The following is a 23,823-nucleotide window of genomic DNA, read 5'->3' as shown; positions in this document are numbered from 1 at the left end:
GGATATAAATAAGTCATGTGTAAATATTTTTGGACTACAACAATACTCACCTATTTTTCTCACGAATCTTTACGATTTCATTTGTCTGTTGATCAAGTTGCTTCTCTAGCTTGTATGTTGATAATGAATTCTCCAGCAGTTGTATTTCAAGTCGAGAAGTTTGATTTAGCACCTGAAGATAAACGATACAAACATTTCAAACTTCCATCACAAAGAATAAAAACAATAATTTTGGGGTTTTTATTGAGCTGTGTTTTCTTTTAAATTAGTATTTCTTCCAGAATATTTAATTAAATGGTCTACATTCTATTAATTAATGCTTTACATGTTTCTTAAAATTATGTTTGAGATTGAGGTTTCAGTTGAATGAGTTGCTATATCCATTTTTCATATTTATATTTTTGTGTCATGTATCCCTAGGCTATTTCCCCATGCTAGTTGCTTTATATATATTATCATCAATATTTACAAATGCAGAATGAGTATTAGTACAAGGTCTTAGATATTGTGTATAATTAAGAATAACTAATAGGTATGTAAAATATGCCTGTCTTGGTCTATCACCTTACATACACCAATTAGAAATGTGCAAACAACTTTTGACTTAGTTTAGGCAGATTTATGAGCACACATTTATTGAACACCTATACTGATGGGTCATGTCAGCCCTTCCAAATGTCATATCATTACATAGACGTGGGCACCTGTTGAAGGAGGAATTATCATCACTTTACAAATGAGGAAACAGGTTCAGCAAGTGGCTAAAATTGACACAGGAAAGAAGGGAAGAACTGGGTTTCAAACCCAGATAGTGGGACTCTAATTCTGTTGCTCTATACAGAAAACTAAGAAGAGGGAGAGTCAACCTATCCTATCCTGGATCTTAATCTGAAATGAAGTGACCAGGAATCTATATCACAATGAAGATAAATTGTAGTTGTCCTTTCAATTGCATTACACTAGGTCCTCTAGAAACTGTAAATGTTCCGCTCAACTTGAATCATGAAGACTCATGTTGCTAGTTAAGCTTTAATATAACATGAGTATGCGAGCTGTGAACCCAAACACACTCATCCTCTGAGCAAACATCACACACTCCAGTCCTAGAAGATGCCTTCAAACTGTGGCGGTGTCCTTTTCCCTCCCTGTCTCTGTCCTTCACCTGACCCCCTCCTTCCTTAAGGGAGGTAAAAAGGGCAAGGGAGAGGTATAATTAGTTTTAAAAGCTCCCCATGTCATTTGAAAACTTTTATAACTATCATGTCATTGTTAGTACTTATTAAAAGGGACCTGATGAAACTTCTGGAGGGTCAATATCAATCTAAAGGTTCTTCCTCTAAAAATGACACCACAGGAGCTTTCCTCCTTTTCTGTAGCAGGTCTAAACCTATATCATACACACATAGAAAACCTTTTCACATATACACTGACATGGCCAGGGCTGGGCTTGGGCTATAGAAAGTTGTGGGGGAAGGAGACAAGGGACTAGGGTGATGAAAGAGGAGATTGCCTCAATCGCAAGATTTAAGGAGGTGCCAAAAATACTCAGTAGTGAAGATAAATAATATTTTAACACATTTTGAAAGATCAAAATTTAAGCAAAAAATACATGTTGAACACAATATCATTTTAAAACAAATTCAGGATCTGCTCCTGCACCTGTGTAATGCAGTTTTCCATGACTTTATCTCACTCCCTTCACCACAGTCCCAGCCCTGCTGGGGCTGGGGGTGGGGGATGGAGGTTGGGTGGGTGGAAAATAGTGAGATGGAACATTTGTGTTTAAAAAACATTTAAGAGGGGATCCAAGATGGCGGAGTAGATAAACACTGTGCTCGCTTCTTCTTGTGACCACATTAAAATTACAACTAAATTATACAACAATCAACCTGGAGAGCCATCAGAAGTCTAGCTGATCAGAAGTTTTATACTAAGGATATAAAGAAGAAGCAATGTTGAGACTTGCTTCTTCTCAATAAAGGGGTGGAGACGTGGGAGAGTCTGGCCCCACACCTGCATGTGATGGTAGAGAACTGGGAGGGATATCTTGGCCATGGAGGTCTCCCCACCCTGGATGAACGAGGGACCCCAGCCTCACACCAGGTTCCCCAGCCAAAAGCACCAGTGCCAGGAAGAGGACTCCCCACAACATCTGGCTGTGAAAAACATTGGGGGAAGTCCCTTCATCACCCTAGTCCCTTGTCTCCTTCCCCCATTCTGAGTGAGACAGAAGGCTGCAGGGAAACCCAGACATCCTCTTAAAGGGACTGTGCATAGAGTCACTCACTCACACACACTCACTCTGAGCACTGGCAGAGGGATGGTGACTCAGGCATCAGAGACATACAGGGAGAGACTAAATTATGTGGCTTTAGTGTAAGGACAAAAGGGACAATTGTCATTTTCCCTGTGTAGAATCCTTTTCCCATGCAGATGGAAGGCAAGTACCATATTTCCTGTGTTGAGCCCCGCTCCCCTGCAAATCTGAACCTGCATTGGGCCAGTGCACACCGCTTGCTCCACCCTGGTGACTCCCACCCAACTCGTGCAATGGCAGAGGTAATTTCATGGCCAGCAGACCGCTCCTCCCACACTTCCTCTTTCTTGGACAACTCTTAAGGATCCATGGGCCCCAAGTAGGCAGCAGCTGGCCTCTGTGTGCTCAGAGACTTTTGCTGAGTAGCTCCAGGCTCAGCACTGGCACCAAACCAGAATCTACTTTAACAAGTGGTGAACACCACTCGTCCCACTGTGGGGACTCCCTGAGACCTCGCCTCACCCAACTCACATACCGCATGAAGCTCTATAGTAGCTGAGCCTTACCAGAGCTGGCAGGTGGCAACAAGCCTCAGGGTGCCCTAGATTTTTTGAAGAGCTACCCCAGGCATGGTACTAATGACAGCCACCTTGGGTGGCCTTTCCCATATGTCTCCAGGTTCAGCACAGGCAGCGATCAACCATAGATTGCTTTGTAACTCCTACCAGGTGGTCCCCAGCCAACCTCACAAGCAGTGTCTGACCTAGGCCTGCACCATATCCCCTCTCAAGAGGCCCCCAAACCAACATACTTGGAGGATGGCTTCAGACTAAGTGGCAAAGTACTACTCAATTAGCCCCACGAGTGGCATATGCAAAGGGTTATCACAGCAAGCAATAGAGCCTGCTAGGGTGAATCCTGCTCCATGGAGCAAGTTTCCCTCCCCCCAGCAGCTCATAAGCTGTGGACATGGCCAAACCCCATAGCCAGTCAACCTGAGGGTCAATCCCACCCATAGATGTGCCATTAGTAATAAAGGCTCAACTATAACAGAAGTGCAAACACAACCAACACAAAGGACACTCCTGGTGTACCCGGCACAGGTGAGCAGGGAGACTGTGCTACCAGGACCCACAGGGCACCTAGTATATAAGGCCACCCGGCCAAGACTGGGAGACATAGCAGTCCTACCTAATACATAGAAATGAACACAGAGAGGCATCCAAGATGAGGAAACAAAGAAATATGTCCCCATAAAAGAATAGGAGAAAACTCCAGAAAAAGAACTAAAGAAAATGAGGACAAGCCACCTACCAGATACAGAGCTCAAAACAATTATTATAAGGATGTTCAAGGAACTTAGTGAAAATTTCAACAAAGACATAGCAAGCAAAAAAAAAAAAAAAAAAAAAAAAAAACAACAAAAGGACATAGAAACCACACACACACACACACACACACACACACACCACACATCAGAAGTGAAGAATACAACAACGAAAATGAAAAATGCACTGGAAGCAATCACTGGAAGCCTATATGAATCAGAGGATTGTTCAGTGATTTGGAAGACAAGGTAGCAGAAACATTCAATTGGAACAGCAAAAAGGAAAAAAGGAATTTAAAAAAATTAAAGATAGTTTAAGAGATCTCTGAGACAACATCAAGCGTAACAACATTCACATCATAGGGATACCCAAAGGAGAATAGAGAAAGGAAAGAATTGAGAACCTATTTGAGAAATAATGACTGAAAACTTTCCTAACTCGACAAAGGAAATAGACAGACAAGTACAGAAAGCACAGAGTCCCAAACAAGATGAACCCATAGAGGCCCACACAAAGACACATTATAATTAAAATGGCAAAAGTTAGAGACAAAGAGAGGAGGCTAAAAGCATCATGAGACAGGCAACTAGTTAATTATAAGGGACCTCCCATAAGATTGTCAGCTGATTTCTCAACAGAAAGTTGCAGGCCAGAAGGGATTGGCAGGAAATATTCAAAGTGATGAAAATCAAGGACCTACAACCCAAATCACTTTACTCAGCAAAGCTATCATTTAAAATTAAAGGCGGGATAAATTGCTTCCCAGACAAGAAAAAGCTAAAGGACTTCATCTCCACCAAACTAGTATTACAAGAAATTGTAATACTTCTTCTTTAATAATAATAAGAAGGGGGGGGAGAAAAGAACATAAATATGAATAATAAAATGGCAATAACTATGCACTATCAATAATCACTGTAAATGTAAATGGATTAAATGCTCCAATCCAAAAACATAGGGTAGCTGAACGGATAAGAAAACAAGACCTAAACATATGCTGCCTACAAGAGAACCACATTAGTTCAAAAGACACATAGATTGAAAGTAAAAGGATGAAATAAGATATTTCATGCAAATGGAAATGAAAAAACAAAACAGTCGGGGCAGCAAAAAAAGCTGGGGTAGCAGACAAAATAGACTTTAAAACACAGTCTATAATAGACAAAGAGGGACACAACATAATGATAAAAGGATCAATTGAATAAGAGGTTATAACTCTTGTAAACCTTTATGTGCCCAACATAGGAGCACCTAAATATATAAAACAAATATTAACCAACATAAAGGGAGAGATCGACAGTAATATAATAATAGCAGGGTACTTTAACAACCCATTGACAGCAATGGGTTCAGATCTTCCAGACAGAAAATCAACAAGGAAACAGTGGCCTTAACTGACACAGTAAGCCAGATGGATTTAATTGATATTTTTAAAGCATTTCACCTCAAAGCAGCAGAATATACATTCTTTTCAAGTGCACATGGAACATTTTCCAAGATAGACCACAAGTTAGGCCACAAAACAAATCTCAATAAACTTAAAAAGACTGAAATCGTATGAAGCATCTTCTCTGGCCACAGTGATATGAAACTAGACATCAATTACAAGAAATAAACTGAAAACCACACAAACACATGGAGGCTAAATAACATGCTACTAATAATCAATGGGTCAAAAATGACATCAGAGAATAAATCAAAAGATACCTTGAGACAAAGAAAATGAAAACATTAAAAACCTAAAATCCCTGGGACACAACAACAGCAGTCCTAAGAGGGGAAATTCATAGCAATAGACCTGACCTACCTCAAGAAGCAAGAAAAAAATTTCAAATAAAAAAAATCTAATCTTCTACTTAAGGAACTAGAGAAAGAACAGCAAACAAACCCCAATGTGAGTAGAAGGGAGGGAATAATAAAGATCAGAAAGGAATGAACAAAATAGAGTCTAAAAAAAAAAATACAAAAGATCAATGAAACCAAGAGCTGGATCTTTGAAAAGATAAACAAAATTGATAAACCTTTAACCAGACTTATCGAGAAAAAAAGAAAAGAACCCAAAATAAATAAAATCAGAAATGAAAAAGAAGTGACAACTGACACCACAGAAACATAAAGAATTATGAGAAAATATTATGAACAATTATATGTCAATGAATTTGACAATCTGGAAGAAATGGGTAAATTCCTAGAAACAATGGGTAAATGGGTAAATCTTCTAAAACTGAATCAAGAAGAAACAGAAAATCTGAAATGACCAATTACTACTAATGAAATCAAATCAATAATTAAAAAACTCCCAACAAGCAAAAGTCCTGGACCAGACGACTTCACAGGTGATTTTTACAAAACATCCAAAGAAGAATTAACACCTATCCTTTTCAAATTATTTCAAAAAATTCAAGAGGAGGGAACTCTCCCAAGCTCATTTTTCGAGGTACCGTTACCCTGATTTCAAAACCAGACAAAGACATTACAAAAAAAGAAAGTTATAGACTGACGAACATAAATGCAAAAATCCTCAACCAAATATTAGCAAATCAAATTCAGCCAAACATTAAAAAGATCGTACACCACGGTCAAATGGGTTTTATTCCTGGGATGCAAGGCGGGTTCAATACCCACATATCAATCAATGTGATACACCACATAAACAAAATGAAAGATTAAAATCATATGATCATATTAATAGATGCAGAAAAAGCTTTTGAAAAAGTCCAGCATCCATTTATGATAAAAACTCTCAGCAAAGTGGAAATAATGGAAACATACTCCAGCATAATAAAGGCCATATATGACAAACCCACAGCTCATATCATGCTCAATGGGAAAACACTAAAAGTATTCTTCAAAGATCAGAAAAAAGAAAAGGATGCTCAGTTTCACCACTTTTATTCAACATAGTATTGGAAGTCCTAGTGACAGGTATCAGACAAGGAAAACAAATAAAAGGCATCCAAATTGGAAAGGAAGAAGTAAAACCATAATTATTTTCAGGTGTCATGATACTATATATAATGAACCCTAAAGATTCCACCAACGAACCATTAAAAGTGATAAATGAATTCAGCAAATTAGTGAGATACAAAATGAATATTCAGAAAGCAGTTGCATTTTTATACATCAATAATGAACTGTCAGAAAGAGAAGAAAACTATCCCATTTAAAGTTGCATAAAAAAAAAACCTAGTAATAAATTTAACCAAGGAGGTAAAAGACCTGTACTCAGAAGACTGTAAGACACTGAAGAAAGAAATTGAAGAAGATACAAATAAATGGAAGCCTATACTGTGCTCATGGATAGGAAGAATTGACATTAAAATGTCCATACTACCCAAAGCAATGTATAAATTCAATGCAGTCTCTATCAAAATACCAATGGTATTTTTCACAGAACTAGAAACAATAATCTTAAAATATATATGGAACCAGAAAAGACCCTGAATAGCTACAACAATCTTGAGAAAGAAGGACAAAATTGGAGGCATCATGCTAGCGTATATCAAAGTATACTGAGGCTGTAGTAATCGAAACAGAATGGTACTGGCATAAAAACAGACACACAGATCAATGGACCAGAATATGGAGCTCAGAAATAAACCTACGTGTATATGGTATTTAATCTGTGACAAAGGAAGCAAAAATATACAGTGGGGTAAAGACAGTCTCTTCATTCAATGGTGTTGGGATAACTGGACAAATACATGCAAAAAAATGAAACTGGACCACCTTCTTACACCACATATAAGAATAAACTCAAAATGGATTAAAAACATAAATGTAAGACCTAAAACCATAAAACTCCTAGAAGAAAACATAGGCAGTAAACTCCCTGACACTGCTCTTAGTGATATTTTTTCTGATCTATCTCCTTGGGCATGGGAAACAAAAGAAAAATTAAACAAATGGGACTACATGAAACTAAAATTTTTTGCACAGCAAAGGAAACCATCAGTAAAACAAAAAAATGAAAAGATAGGAGTGACGTCATAGGAATGGCGGCAGCGGGGCGCACTTTTTGAGTTCTCCTCCAGATCTTATCACAAACAGCATATGTATAACCCATCAAAGGACTCTCTGCTCATCAAGCAGAACAGCTAAGACACTCGTGCAAGGATTATTTGAAGGTGGGCAAATTGGGCGAGCAGGGGAAGAGGGAAGGGAGCGGAGTGGAGATGCAGCCCGCACCTGTGGCTGTGGGTACGCGGCCCGCATTGGCAGCTGCAGAGACGCAGGGGATCCCAGGACAGAACAGAGAACACAAAAGCCAGGAAGTGGGCTCTTTCCCTGCATCCCACAGCTGATTTCTCCCACTGAGGGTGCAGCATATCCAGCATTTGAGGCAATAACCTCAGCTGAGACCTCCAGTTGGGCCCTAGGTCGGACAAAAGACACAAACTCCATACCTGAGCCCCTCCCCCCCGCTCTTCCAATCCTACCCCCACCTTTCAAGAGACTTAAACTGGCCCCTGAACTGAGGAGTAGTGTCAGATTACAGAGGAGCCTTAGTACTCAGGCTCCGAGAAGACTGGTGTGCAGCTCTGAACTAGGGAAGAGCCTGGGAACAGTGTGATTTTTGCTGGGCTAGGAGAGAAGAGACCCCTCAACCCCCAGCCACCACCTTTTCTGGCCTATGGGAAGAGTGTGACACAGCTGGGCTGGGAGAGAGAAGACCCCTCCATCCCCAGCCCCCACCCTTTCTGGCCTGCCTAGGGCAGGGAAATTACAACTGCAGAGGCACTCCCAGGGATCAGCAGTAAATGGCAGATGCAGCTCTGGGCTTTCAGCAGCTCAGAAATCTCCCGCCCCCCCCCCCCCGCCCCCCCCCACACTCACACACAAACACACACACGGAATAAGTGCCCTAAGACTCAGGAGAACTGGGCACAGGGCTGGTGGTGCTATTCTCAGTGTGCGTATGTGCAAGCAAGGGCAGAAACTGCACTGACTTTGTAGAAATTACCATCCAGACCCATCATCCCCACGCATCTAAATCTGCAGTCCCAATGTCACTCTGGGTACCAGGTGACCGGCTCTGCCTGCACAATACACAGACGACTCTTTGGTATAGCAGAGGACAACCTGGAGATTACTTGGTGGACTTAAGCCAAGACTGGCACTACTTTTTTTGTTTTGTTTTGTTTTTATATCTTTGATATCTTTGCCTGTGTTGAGTGTGGTTTGTCGGTTGTTTTCACATGTGAATGTGTTTGATTTTTTCTTTGTTGTTGTTGTTGTGCTTGGTGATTTGTTTTGTTCTGAAATTGCCCTACCAGGGCCCAGCTTAAGAGGCACAAGATTCAACACACCCAGAGGCCAACTCCAGACCAACCCAGAGTACTACTGTGTTTGACACACCCAGAGGGAATTCTCTACAGGCACAAGAGCCCATAGAGGCCAAACCACATTTAAGTGGTCAACCCTCACACAGCAGAACACGCTGCTGTGGGCAGAGCCAAGTCTCACAACTACTCAGCCTAGGAGTTAACCCCACCTACTCACAAGCGAAAAGCAATTAAAGATCTTCTTTAACAGGACAATATACACAACACAAGAGTCACCTTTGGAGCACATGCATAGAAGAACGAAGTAGTGCAAGTCAAATATAAAGGACACATACTATATAAGATAACCCAGCAAGAACTAAGAACTTTAGGGGATCTACCTAATACATTGAAGCAAACACAGAGAGTCAGCCAGAATGGGGAAACAAAGAAACATGTCCCAAATAAAAGAACAGAAGACACCTCCAGAAATTGAACCAAATGAAACAGAGGTAACCAACCTATCAGAGACAGAGTTCAGAACACTGATGATTTGAATGTTTAAGGAGCTTAGGGACAACATAAAGAAGGATAGAGAAATCATAATGAACAACCAGTTAGAACTAAAGAACACAATTACTGAAATAAAGAACTCATTTGGAGGAATTAAGAGCAGGTTAGATGAAGCAGAGGATTGAATCAGCGACTTAGAAAACAAGTTAGCAGAGATCACCCAAACAGAACAACAGAAAGAAAAAAGAATAAAAAACAATGAAGATGGTTTAAGAGACCTCTGGGATAACATCAAGTGCAACAACATGCACATGATAGGAATACCAGAAGGTGAAGAGAGGAAGCAAGGGATTGAGAACATATTTGAAGTAATAATGTCCGAAAACTTCCCTAACCTGCTAAAGGAAACCAACATACAAGCCCAGGAAGTGCAGAGAGTTCCAACCAGGATAAACCCAAACAGGTCCACACCAAGGCACATTATAGTTAAAATGGCAAAGGCTAAAGACAAACAGACAATCCTAAAAGCAGCAAGAGAAAGACAGAGGGTTACATACAAGGGAACTCCCATAAGACTATCAAATGACTTTTCTACAGAAACATTGGAGGCCAGGAGGGAGTGGCAGGAGATACTCAAAGTGATGGAAAACAAAAGCTTACAACCTAGATTGCTTTATCCAGCAAGGCTATCATTTAAAGTTGATGGAGAGATAAAGAGCTTCCCAGAAAATAATAAGCTAAAGGAATTTATTACCACCAAGCCAGCACTGCAAGAAATACTAAAAGGTCTTCTGTAAATAGAAGAAAGATGAAAACAATCTAACTACAAATTTAAAAATGGCAATAACTATGTACCTAACAATAATCACTTTAAATGTAAATGGATTAAATGCTCCAATCAAGAGACATAGGGTTGCTGAGTGGATAAGAAAGCAAGACCCTTGTATATGCTGTATACAAGAGACTCACCTCAGATCAAAAGATACACACAGGCTGAAAGTGAAGGGTTGGAGAAAGATATTTCATGCAAATGGAAATGAGAAAAAGCTGGAGTTGCAATACTTATTTCTGACAAAATAGACTTTAAAATGAAGAACATACTAAAAGACATAGACAGGCACTATATAATAATAAAGGGGTCGATCGACAAGAGGACATAACCTTAGGAAACATCTGTGCACCCAACATAGGAGCACCTAAATATATAAAACAGATATTGACTGACATAAAGACCGAGATCAACAGTAACACTATCATAGTAGGGGACTTCAACACACCTCTGACAACAAGGGACAGGTCTTCTAGATGGAAAATCAATACGGAAACAACAGCCTTAAATGATACATTGGACCACCTGGATTTGATCGATATTTTCAGAGTATTTCACCCCAAAGCTGCAGAATACACGTTCTTCTCAAGCACACAGGGAACATTTTCCAAGACAGACCATAAGTTAGGCCACAAAACAAGTCTTGATAAATATAAGAAAATTGAAATGATACCAATTGTCTTCTCTGACCACAGTGCTATGAAATTAGAAATGAACTACAGGAAAAAAACTGGAAGACACACCAATTCATGGAGGCTGAATAACATGTTACTAAATAATAAATGGGTCAACCAGGAGATCAAGGAAGAAATCAAAAGATATCTCGAGACAAACAAAAATGAAAACACAATGACCCAAAATCTATGGGATGCTGCGAAAGCAGTCCTAGGAGGGAAATTCATAGCATTGCAGGCCTACCTAAAGAAAGAAGAAAAATCACTAATCAACAGTTTATCTTCACACTTAAGGGATCTGGAAAAAGAACAGCAAAATAAGCCCAAAGGGAGTACAAGGAAGGAGATAATAAAGGTCAGAGCAGAAATAAATGAAATAGAGACCAGAAAAACAATATAAAAGATCAATGAATCCAAGAGTTGTTTATTAGAGAAGATAAACAAAATCAACAAATCTTGAGCCAAACTGATCAAAAACAAGAGAGAGAGGACCCAAATTAATAAAATCAGAAATTAAAGAGGAGAAGTGACAACAGACACCACAGAAATACAAAAAAAAATTAAGAAATTACTATGAGCAACTATATGCCAACAAATTTGACAATCTGGAAGAAGTGGACAATTTTCTAGAGGCGTACAACCTTCCAAGGCTAACTCAAGAAGAAACAGAAAACCTGAATAGACTGATTACCACCAGGGAAATTGAATCAGTAATCAACAATCTCCCAACAAACAAAAGCCCTGGACCAGATGGCTTTACAGATGAATTTTACAAAACATTCAAAAAAGAATTATCACCTATTCTCCTCAAGATCTTCTGAAAAATCCAGACAGAGGACTTTTTATGAAGCCACTATCACCCTGATCCCAAAATCAGACAAAGACACCACAAAAAATAAAACTACAGGCCGATATCTCTAATAAACATAGATGCAAAAATCCTCAACAAAATATTCGCGAAGAGAATTCAGCAATACATTAAAAAGATCATACACCATGATCAAGTGGGATTCAGCCCTGGTATGCAAGGTGGTTCAACATCTGCAAATCAATTAATGTGATACACCACATTAACAAAATGAAAAATAAAAATCACATGATCATATCAATAGATGCAGAAAAAGCATTTGATAAAATCCAGGAGCCATTTATGACAAAAACCCTTAAGAAAGTGGGAACAGAGGAATCATATCTCAACATAATAAAGGCCATATGTGATAAACTCACAGTTAACATCATACTCGATGGGAAAAAGCTAAAATCATTCCCCTTAAGATCAGGAACAAGGCAAGGTTGCCCACTTTCTCCACTTCTATTCAACATAGTGCTGGAAGTTCTAGCCACAGCAATCAGACAAGAAAAAGAAATAAAAGGCATCCAAATCGATAAGGAGGAAGTAAAATTGTCGTTATATGCAGATGACATGATACTATATATATAGAACCCTAAAGACTTCACCAAGAAACTATTAGAGCTGATGAATTTAGTAAAGTATCAGGATACAAAATTAATATTCAGAAATCAGTTGCATTTGTATATACCAATAATAAAATATCAGAAGGAGAATTTTAAAAAAAAATCCCATTTACAATTGCTTCAAAGACTATAAAATACCTGGGGAAAAATTTAACCAAAGAAGTAAAAGATCTGTACTCAGAAAATTATGACACTGAAGAAAGAAATGAATGAAGATACAAATAGATGGAAACATATACCATGTTCATGGGTAGGAAGAATTTATATAGTTAAAATGCCCATACTGCCTAAGGCAATATACGTATTCAACGCAATTCCTATCAAACTACCAATGACGTTTTTCACAGAAATAGAACATATAATCCTAAAATTTATATGGGATAACAAAAGACCCCGGATATCCTCAACAATCTTGAGAAATAAGAACAAAGTGGGAGGTATAACAATACCTGACATCAAATTATACTACAAGGCTACAGTAATCAAAACAGCATGGTAGTGACATAAAAACAGACAAATAAATCAATGGAACAGAATAGAGAGTCCAGAAATAAATCCGTGCTTATATGGCCATTTAATCTACGACAATGGAAGCAAGAATGTACGGTGGGGTAAAGACAATCTATTCAATAAATGGTGCTGGGAAACCTGGACAGACACATGCAAAAAAATGAAGCTGGACCACCTCCTTACACCATATACAAAAATAAATTCAAAATGGCTTAAAGACTTAAATGTAAGATCTGAAACCATAAAATTCCTAGAATAAAATATAGGAAGAAACTTCACAGACATTACCCGGAGTAAAATTTTTACTGATATATCCCCTCGTGCGAGGGAAGTAAGAGAAAAAATAAACATGTGGGATTACACCAAACTGAAAATTTTTTTCACAGCAAAGGAAACCATCAATAAAACAAAAAGGGATCCTACTGAATGGGAAAAGATATTTGCAATGATATATCTGATAAGGGGTTAATGTCACAAATTTATAAAAAACTCACTCAATTCAACTCCAAAAAAAAACAAACAACCCAATTAAAAAATGGGCAAAGGACATGAAGAGACATTTTTCTAAAAAGGACATACAGATGGCAAACAGACATATGAAAAAATGCTCAACGTCACTAACCATCAGAGAAATGTAAATAAAAACCACGAGATACCACTTCACCCCAGTCAAAATGGCTATCATCAATAAATCAACAAGCAACAAGTGCTGGCACCCATGTGGAGAAAAGGGAACGCTTGTGCACTGTTGGTGGGATTGCAGATTGGTGCAGCCACTATGGAAAACAGTATGGAGGTATCTCAAAAATCTGAAAATGGAACTACCTCATGATCCAGCAGTTCCACTCCTAGGTATCTATCCAGAGAAATCCAAAACTCTAATTCAACAGAATTTATGCACTCCTATGTTTATTGCAGCACTATACACAATAGCCAAGACATGGAAACAACCAAAATGCCCATCGGTAGATGACTGGATTAAGAAACTGTGGTACATTTATACAATGGAGTATTATGCAGCCATAAAGAAGAAAGAAATCTTACCATTTGTAACAACATGGATGGACCTAGAGAACATTATGTTAAGTGAAATAAGTAAGACAGAGAAAGACAAATACCATATGATCTCTTATATGTGGAATCTAAAGAAAAGAATAAGTGAATGAACTAATCAGAAACAGTTTTGGAGACACAGAGGAAAAACTGAGGGTTGCTAGATGGGAGGGGGTGGTGGGGATAAGGGGAACGGTGAAGGGATTAGAAAACAGTCAGTAACCACAAGATGGCCATGGGGTTTTGAAAATTAATTTGGGGAATGTAATCAATAATGTTGTAAAGATTTTGTAGGGTATCCGATGGACACTTGTCCCATTTGGGAGACCACCTCATGGATAATGTAGATGCCTGATCACTGCACTGTACACCTGAAGCTGAAGCTGAACGATAATGAATGCCAACTATAATTATATGTATATATATATGTATGTGTGTATATATGTATATGTATATACTTACAAGAAGCAGAGTACAGCATTAGGAATAGAGACAGTGGAAATGTAATGGCTCTGTGCGATGTCAGAGGGATAGTGGATGGGGGGAGGGGAGTTCACACAGTGTGAGGGATATAAATGATAAACGTCTAAGTATTACTTTGTCTTGTGCACCTAAAACTAATAAAAAAAAGTTAAAAAAAAAAAAGAAAAGATAGCATATTGAATGGGAGAAGATATTTTCCAATGATACATCTGATAAGAGGTTAATATCCAAAATTTATAGAGAACTCATACATCTCAACAACAACAAAAATCCAATTAAAAAGTGGGCAGAGGACCTAAATAGACATTTCTCCAAAGAGGACATGCACATGGCCAATAGACATAAGAAAAGATGCTCAATGTCACTAATCAGAGAAATGCAAATTAAAAACCACAATGAGCTATTACTTCACACCTGTCAGAATGGCCATCATCAATAAATCAACAAACACTAATTGCTCACAGTGATGTGGAGCAAAGGGAACCCTCGTGCACTGCTGGTGGGATTACAAATTGGAGCAGCCGCTATGGCAAATGGTTTGGAGATTACTCAAAAAAATTAAAAATAGACTACCTTATGACCCAGTGATTCCACTTCTGGATATTTATCCAAAGAAATCCAAAGCACTAGTTCGAAATATATATGCATCCCTATGTTCATTGCGGCACTATTTACAACAGCTCAGATATAGAAGCAACCTACACGTCCCTTAGTAGACGACTGGACAAAGATGTGGTACATATATGCAATAGAATATTACTCTGCCATCCATAAAAAAGAATGAAATCTTACCATTTGCGACAACATGGATGGACCTAGAGGGTATTACGCTAAGTGAAATAAGTCAGACTGAGAAAGACAAATACCATGTGATCTCACTTATATGTGGAATCTAAAGAACAAAATAAATGAACAAATAAAACAGAAACAGACTCATAGACACAGAGAACAAGCTGATGGTTACCAAAAGGGAGGAGGGTTGGGGAGATGGGTGAAAAAGGTGATGGTATTAAGAAATACAAATTGGTAGTTACAAAATAGTCACAGGGATGGAAAGTACAGCACAGAGAATATAGTCAATAATGTTGCAAGAACTATGTATAGTGCCAGGTGGGGACTAGACTAATCGGGGGGATCACTGTATAAATTATATAAATGTCTAACCACTATGCTGTAGAAGTGAAACTAATATAAGATAATATTGAATGTGAACTGTAATTGAAAAGAAGTTAAATAAAAGAATTTTAAGGGCTAAAAGTTATTGATACAATTGTCATGAAAGCCAGTCTAACACTTACTAGTATGTATCAAAACTTATATTTGTGGAGTGTCTTAGAGTTTTTAAAAATACTTTCCTATTCCGAGTTGTTTGATTTGAGGACAAACAGGAGCAAGAGGACCTGGGATTTGAAAATAGAGTTGGGAGAAGTGCAGAGGAAAAAACAGTAGAGAATGTAAAGATTACGGACATACAAAATATAACTTTCAACTTTTAAATATATTTTTGTACAGAAAAGGTTTTTTTGTTTATTAATTAGAATGACAATTTATAAAAATTGGAGGATGAGACACCTGTATCTTTTGGTGACACTTAGAATAGTGCTTGGCACAGAGAAGATACTCAGTATTTATTGAATAAACAAAAGGTACATGTCTCACTGAATCAAATATATCATACGTCATTAAATAAAATATTTTCTTATTCATCATACACTCTGATCATATGTTCTTGATACCAAATTTTCTCAAATGCAAATCTTTTATTTTTATTTTACAAAGGACAGAAATTGTTCTTCATGCCTGAGAAGAACATGAAAGAACACTGAGAAAAGAATGGAATCATCCAAAGTTAAAAATGAAGTTGCCTATATCTAAGTCTGGAGACTAGTACTGCTTCTAATTTTTCTCTACTTTGTCTTACCTCTAGTCTATTTGCTACATAGCAAGCAGAGTGATCTTTGTAAAAATATAAATCAGATCATTCCATCTCCTATGTTAAATCTGCCAATGGCTTCCCTTTAAAATTAGAATAAATTCCAAAGTTCTTTGCCTGGCCTACAACTTTGTATATGACCTAGACCCGGCTTACTTCTCAAATCTCACTTCCTGCCACTCTCCTCCTTGTTCCTTATGGTCCAAACATAGGCTTTCTCTCTGCCCCCTCAAATGCCAAAGTAATTTCCATCTCAGCGTTTCCGTACTTGTAGTTTTCCCTGCCTGGAATGCCTACCCTTTCCCAGATCCATGGCTACTTTCTTCTCATCCATTCAAGTCTTGCTCACAGAAGCCATTCCTGGCCACTCTCTGGAAAGTAACTTCCCCATCATCCTCCATCAGGTCACCCTGTTTTGTTTTCTTTATGGGATGATCGCTGTTGGCAATCATCCTGTCAGTTCCCTCATTTGGTGTCTTTCTGCCCCATGTGGATACCAGCAGGAGTAATCTGTCTGGAGTACCTCAAACCTCCAGAGCCCAGTGTGGGGCCTGACACACTGGGGCACTCTGAGCTATTTGTTGGATGACATAACAGACAATGAACTGTGAGCTGTTTTTCAAGTTGGGTAATGGTCAGAGAGAGGGTAATGGGCTACATGAATATCAAGCTGGACTTCCATGATAACAGCCTAAATCAAAAGCAGCATCTGAATGTGAGAGAAGAAGCAGCAATGAATCTCAGAATTCCAGGCTAAGTGTGTGTTCATCTCAGGCCAATTCTGAGCACAAATGCCAATCCCTTCTCTTCTTTCCCCACCACTTTGACCCAATAACTGCTTTATTTCAACTCTCTCTATTGCTGCATTAAAATGGTCTTGAAGTTCAAAAGCAGGAGACTGAGAGAATTGTACAGGAAACGGTGATAAATTGACCACTGTCTTGCCATGTGTCTATGGAACTTGCTGCTTAGCAATAATATAAGTGTTCCATTAAAATGACAAAATTTCCTTCTTTAGCAGAAACACATTCCAAAAGGACATCTCCACAAGAGGGAAAAAGGAAGGAAAGGAAAGGAAAGGAAAGGAAAGGAAAGGAAAGGAAAGGAAAGGAAAGGAAAGGAAAGGAAAGGAAAGGAAAGGAAAGGAAAGGAAAGGAAAGGAAAGGAAAGGAAAGGAAAGGAAAGGAAAGGAAAGGAAAGGAAAGGAAAGGAAAGGAAAGGAAAGGAAAGGAAAGGAAAGGAAAGGAAAGGAAAGGAAAGGAAAGAAAGAAAGAAAAGAAAGAAAGAAAGAAAGAAAGGACAGTGAAGAGTACGTGAAACAAGCGCCCCCCCAAAAAAAAAATTTCAAAGCTTAAATTTTCCAGAATACACCACAGAGTAAGGAAGACATAAGACTTGAAACTGAGGATTTATGAACTACCAAATTTGAGTTCTTTCTTTAAAAAATAAATAAAAATTAAAAAATTAAAATTTCTAATTTCTCAAAGAAAGTGAACCAGAGAATTTCAGCCAGCTTACCATTAATACTTTTAAAAGTACCTCTCATCTCCCTTAGAAGGAAAATCTCCCATAACAGAAAATTTATTTCACCCCATATTATTATAACTTTGAGATTAGCATTGTTTGTCGGTTTGTGTTTCTTTTTACGTTAATTTTGTCTTTCAAGTGAAAAATATAACACAAGGTCTGATGTCTTGGCACTTAGATTTTTACAGAGGAATAAAGGCTAATAGATGTACAAGGAATGAGAGTTAGAAGATCACCATTGTACAAAGTTGATGAAATCATTTATTTGGTCAGTAATGAGCAATGTGACAAAGTATCACACTACAGATTACTTGTTAATTTCCAAGGGGAAAGTAGGTGACTGAGATGAAGAGATATGGAGACTTCCACTCTAACCAAGTTAAAATAGCATCACTGAGAGTGTGGCGAGCTGGCATTTGTCCCTGCGGGTGAGATGTAACAGCAAGTGACCAGCAATTCTACAGAGCACTCCCAACACAATGTTCAACTCAATCTAATTGAGTTTAAGACTTAATTTCCAGCTGAAAGAAACCACAAGGGGTGGAGGAGTAAATTGAAAAACATCGTAAAAAGATATTCAGACAAATTCAGAATATGTGACAGTGTAAATAACAATTGACCCAGTTTCTTAAAAATCTCAAGAAAAATAAAAGGATGATTGCTCCAAAATACAAGGGACTATTAAATCTTGAAAAATAAAATTTTGGATAGAACTGAGGAAATTTGAATATGAAAATTATTAATAGATAATCTTAGTAGAAGAAACTTGCCCAACAGAGCTAAAACAGAGAAGATTCAGAATGGAACCCAGGTAATCTGTGTCCTAAATCTGAGCTCTTTTCCACAGGCTCAGGTAGGTATGTTGTGGGGACAGAGCCAGAAGTGCAGCTTGCAGGCTCTCGACCTCATGTGGAAAGGTGCTGGCTCAGGCAGTAAATGGCCATCAACTGTGATTGGATGGCCATCAGCTGTGGCTAGTTGGCCGTCAGCTGTAACCAGTGAGCCAGTAATATAACTTCTGTGCCTACGCTAGCAGAAAATGGGGGCTAGCAAGAAGATGGTAGCTGAGCTAGCAAGAGCAGATTGCAGTTAGCACATGAGGTTGGTTGGCAGAGAAGCGGCCGGCAGGTTGCGGATAGTGTGGCTCCTGCTTCCTGTGTCTCCACCCCAGCCACCAGCGAGAATATGCTATCTATGGCTCCGTCGGTGTTCCTATTTGGCCTCACCATATCCTGCATTCTTATGTGGGGAGCGGGAGCTGAGACCCCGCATGACACCCTGCATGACAGTGGCCAAATTTATCTTCTCAAGCTCCTCAGAGTACAAAGAAAATACATTCATCCAATGTTCTTAGTCGGTCAGAACATCTCTGCAGTAGACTGCTTCTGTTCAAAGTCCTACACTGACCTATCTGTGAGCAGTATGTTTATCGTCAACACACAGCTTTTGGGACATTGCCTTTAGGCTTGGCAGCACTGGGCTAAAATCTACCGAAATTAAGGGGCTAATATTAGTTAACCCAATCATTCAACAAGTATTTATCGAGAGCCTACTCTGTACCAAGTACAGGTTTAAAGCCGAAGAATAGAACAGTGAAAGAACCAGACAAAATCCATGCTCTCTAGGAGTCTGCATCCTACTGCAGAGGTTGGCAAGCTTTTCTGTAAAGGGCCAGATAGTAAATACCTTAGTTTTGAAGGGCCAGATGGTCTCTGTCATGCAGGGTCTCTGGTCCCGCTCCCCGCACCAGAACGCAGGACATGGTGAAGCCAAAAAGAAACACCAACGGAGCCATGGATAGGGGAGTCATACCACTATATTCTCAATGGCGGGTGGGTTGGAGACACAGGAAGCAGGAGCCGCAATCCGCCGACCGCTTCTCTGCCAACCAACCAACAACCAACACCCTAGACTAGCCCTGGAAGTTATATTAGTGGCTAATGGCTAACCGGTAACAGCTGATGGCCACCCAGCCACAGCTGATGGTCATCTAATAACTGAGCCAGCACCTTTCCATGGGAGGCCAAGAGCCTGGAAGCTACTCTGTGGGACTCTGTTCCCATAGTATCTGTTGCAACTGCTCAAGTCTGCAGTTGTATTGGGAAAGCAGCCATACATAACATATTAATAAATGAGTGTAGCTGTGCTTAATAAAACTATTTACCAAAAGAGATGGCCATTCGAATTTGACCTGTGGGTCATAGTTCACTGAGCCCTCTCTTAATGGGGTTATCAAACACTTATTCCACACCTTGTAAGAAAATTAATTACCAGGGTATTTTCCTTGGATGATCCATCAGCAAATCTGTTTTACTGCCATTTCAATTAGGCCAAGGTTAAATGTTTACTCAGCTATTCTCTCATCAAGTTAAAGAGATCCAGTGGCTCAATTCTGAAAGTTACCCTTTGAAACATATTTCCACCTAGAGATTCAAGCTCACTGATTCAACTGTTCCTGAACTACCTTCAATTTGTAGTTGTATAACTGAAATCCAAATAACAGGTGTGATAGTTTGTGACTTCTGAGAGCAAATGAGAAACATAGATTAAACATGCAGAAAACTTATTAGGGGAAATTCCTGTGAGGGAAAACTAGGAAGCCAGAGTTGGCTAAGAGTGCCTTCTGACTGGGAGGCAGATCTAACCACAGTGAAGAAAAGAGGGAAGGAAGGGAGACTGACTGGAAATACTAGCCTTCAGGGCAGTTGTGAGAAAGTTCGGTACAGCTGCTGGAGAGTCCTTAGCCAAAGTCATGTGTCAGTGGAATCCTGTAGATTCCAGGGGCAGGCCTGACTACTGCTGCCACAAAGTATCATTGGCTGCAAGTGGCGACTGGAAATTGTGGTCTCTGTATCAACACCGTGATGGGTTTCAGAGCACAGCACCTGGGGCCATTGTAATTACACTTCCCATAGTAGGAGACTGAAAAGATACATTTTTATGACAGGAAGGAAAGTCTCCATAGCTAACTACTTTGATGGAAAGCTAAGAAAAAGACAATTTGGAAAAGGTTGCCATAGTAACACAATTGAACTCAATGAGGATAAAAACTACTTTGCTTCCTGTTGCATTTTACATAGTACCTATTAAAACATCTTGCACCACAGAGTATTCAAAATATATCTTAGTAAATTTGATTAAATTCCATTTCTAACATTATGGTTCCCATATAAATCATTGAAAATGGGAGGAAACAGGTTCAGTGTGTAAGGAACTTCCCCACGATTACACAACCAGCAAGGACAACACTGGGTCCTGGGATTACATGAGACGATGTGTAGTCACGTAGTAAAATGGCAATAATTGGTGGTGCCATCAGCAGCAGCAGCATCTTCCATCATTCGTAGAAAACATTCCGCTGCTACTGTTGCTCTATCTGATTTCCATATTACCCTCTGCTCAAACCCATTTAGTGTCCATAACCTTAGAGGGAGAAAGGAATCACAAGAGAGAGGCAGCGGCATAGATAGAGAGCTGTTAAAGCTTGTAGACTCTGATGCCCGACTGCCTGGGTTCACATCTTTGCTCTAACATTTACTAGTTCTTTCGTCTGGGGCAAGTTGCTTCACCTCTCTGGGTTACAGTTTCCATGTCTTTAAACAAGAAATGATAATAGTACCCACCTCATAGAATTAAATATGTATTTTCTATAGCTAATATATGTAAAATTGCTTAGAACACTGCTGAATGCAGATTATTAGAGGTGAATTTTAATGTAGTTTAATAAGTGTGTTTCTAATCACAACCGTCCTGAGGAAAAAGTCAGAAATCGAGTCTCACTACAGGAAGGGACGTGAATTATGTTTGAAACTAAACCCTTCATATTGCACACTTGGAAAGGGGAACTGGAAGGCAAGGAGCTATGGGTACTAATGGATAAAAGAGTGAGAAACACACTGTAAGCTAAACTAAGGAGGAAGAATCAGGCATGGTGTTGGTTCCTGCTTCTCAACACCATGGCCGGTGGGGTTATTTGAATATGCTCATTATCTGTCTCTATTCTGATCATGGTGCTTAGTGAGCACTCACGTGTTTTTGAGTGGCATTGCAGTAAAACCATGGCTCTAACAACTTGTGTCAAGTTCGAGCCTAGAAGATCAGCAGAGGACTGGAAAACAATAAGTTACTTGTCTTTATAATAAAGTCATGTGAAACCTAGGGCACTCAAATATATTGCAAAACCATTGGCATTAGTTCCTAAAATAACTGAGGACCTGAAGTCAGTTTAGGGAAAACAGCGCTTACCAAGCGTGAAAGAAAGTAAGATGAATATGGGAGCAAAAATCTGGGAGCACACTTGGATAGCACAAATGGACTGACGGGTTTATAAATGCTTATTAGAAAATAATTGTGAGATTAAGGAGGAATTCAGGATTTGTTTTGTGTACTTGGCCTGCATCAGGGCTTGAGTGTATGTGAATAATTAGGCCGAAGACGAACGTGTCCTGTTGCAAAGGTTCAAGTTAGCACCACGCGGGGATACAGTCACATGAAAAAAGTTCGAAGCCTTCCTCTCCTTGCAAGTTCTGATGGCTTTGTGATTTTTGAGATGTTTTTGAGGTTCCAGCTATCTTAAAATTCTTGTTGGTGCAACTAATAAACTTCCATTGGCCTTTACTGATGATTTAGTTTTAGCTGCTCCATATAGGGAATAGGTTTTTTTCCTGTGAATTTTCTGTACAATTTTCCACAAAGTACTTATGTCTTAGCCTTAAGGATGTGAACAAGTTATCTCTTAAAATCTGACACAGGATGTATCTTAACAGTGGTTATTATGCTGACAATGAGAATTCCCCCCCACAACTCCAACTCCTGGGTGGAAAGAGAACAAAAGCAACTCAAGAAGTTTTCTTGGATGAAAATATAAAAACAGAACTAAGCCATGTATGTCTTTAAACTTACTATAACAGAAATGCATAAAAATTTCAAATGTTCTATTAAGTAGGGTAATATTAATTGTGTATTTCAGTTTTTAATATGTAGAATTCTTTGTGGGAGATAGGGAGCATTCTGTTCTAAAAAAAAATAGAGAAAATACACTCATAATATTTATACCACAAGAGGCCAATGTTCATAGATCACCAAGCTTGCTTACTGTGATGATAAATGATCACGTAAAGCCTCATAATTTTAGTTATAATATGTAGTTTCCCTTCCCCATCCTCCATGGTTATCTGATGACAGTGTGCTATCATCAAAATATCAAAAAATATTTTCCAAAGCCTATGTGATTCATTGCTCCAATGTAATCCACATTTACATTCTCATTCAATTAGTTAATTATTAGTATTACTAATCAAAGGGGACAGAAAGGGAAAGAAATGAGTATGCCTCAATTTGAGCCCCAGATCTGTTTCACTAGCTCTATCAATGTGAGAAAATCACTCAAACTTTCTGACCTCCTGCAACTCTAAATGGTTTTCCTAAAAATCATTTATACATGAGAAAGTGGTTTGTGTAACATAAAATGCTCTATCCACATACATTATTATTGTTATTTCTCTTTAAATAGCAACATGATCTGTAATGGTATTAATACAAATGAAATAAAATAGAAATAAGGGTGCATCTTGTTTTAAAATTTGTATGTTAGAGAAAGCCATTAGACTGAGACGGCTCTAATGCCTTGGTAGCCTACGTAAGGAAACCAAAACCTAAGCCAGAGTTAACGTACTTAAATCCAAGAAAACAAAACTTAAGGAAAACCAGTCATAAGCAGCCAACAAGGCTTTCCCAAATAAGGCAAACATTTAAGCTATAGCCAATCAAATAATTGCTTTGCTTTCTTCCTGCATCTTTTCTATTCAATCCTTTCCCTTATCTCCTGCAGTGGAGTTCAAACCATGTTCAGTTAGTTCAAACCATGTTCAAACCTGATTCTAACTGATGTTTATGCAAACAAACTCTTGAAAATTTTAATGTGCCTCAGTTTATCTTTTGATAGTATTATTTCAGCTTTGATTCCACAAACCACCT

At 38.8% G+C, this 23,823-nt stretch overlaps 1 protein-coding gene across 2 annotated transcripts in view; it reads right to left on the bottom strand.

The window, feature by feature from the left end:
• ANGPT1 (angiopoietin 1) overlaps positions 1-23,823 on the bottom strand; it is a 266,059-nt gene that overhangs the window by 93,254 nt on the left and 148,982 nt on the right. For both annotated transcript variants that reach the window (XM_074316347.2, XM_019750655.3), the window contains exon 3: positions 51-172. In XM_074316347.2, the coding sequence (XP_074172448.1) occupies positions 51-172 (122 nt within the window). The remainder of the gene's footprint in view (positions 1-50; positions 173-23,823) is intronic.

Source organism: Rhinolophus sinicus, chromosome 6 (genome assembly GCF_057876585.1).
Source record: "Rhinolophus sinicus isolate RSI-liver-muscle chromosome 6, RSI-T2T, whole genome shotgun sequence".
Classification (NCBI taxonomy): domain Eukaryota; kingdom Metazoa; phylum Chordata; class Mammalia; order Chiroptera; family Rhinolophidae; genus Rhinolophus; species Rhinolophus sinicus.
This window is presented reverse-complemented; position numbering and strand designations above follow the sequence as displayed.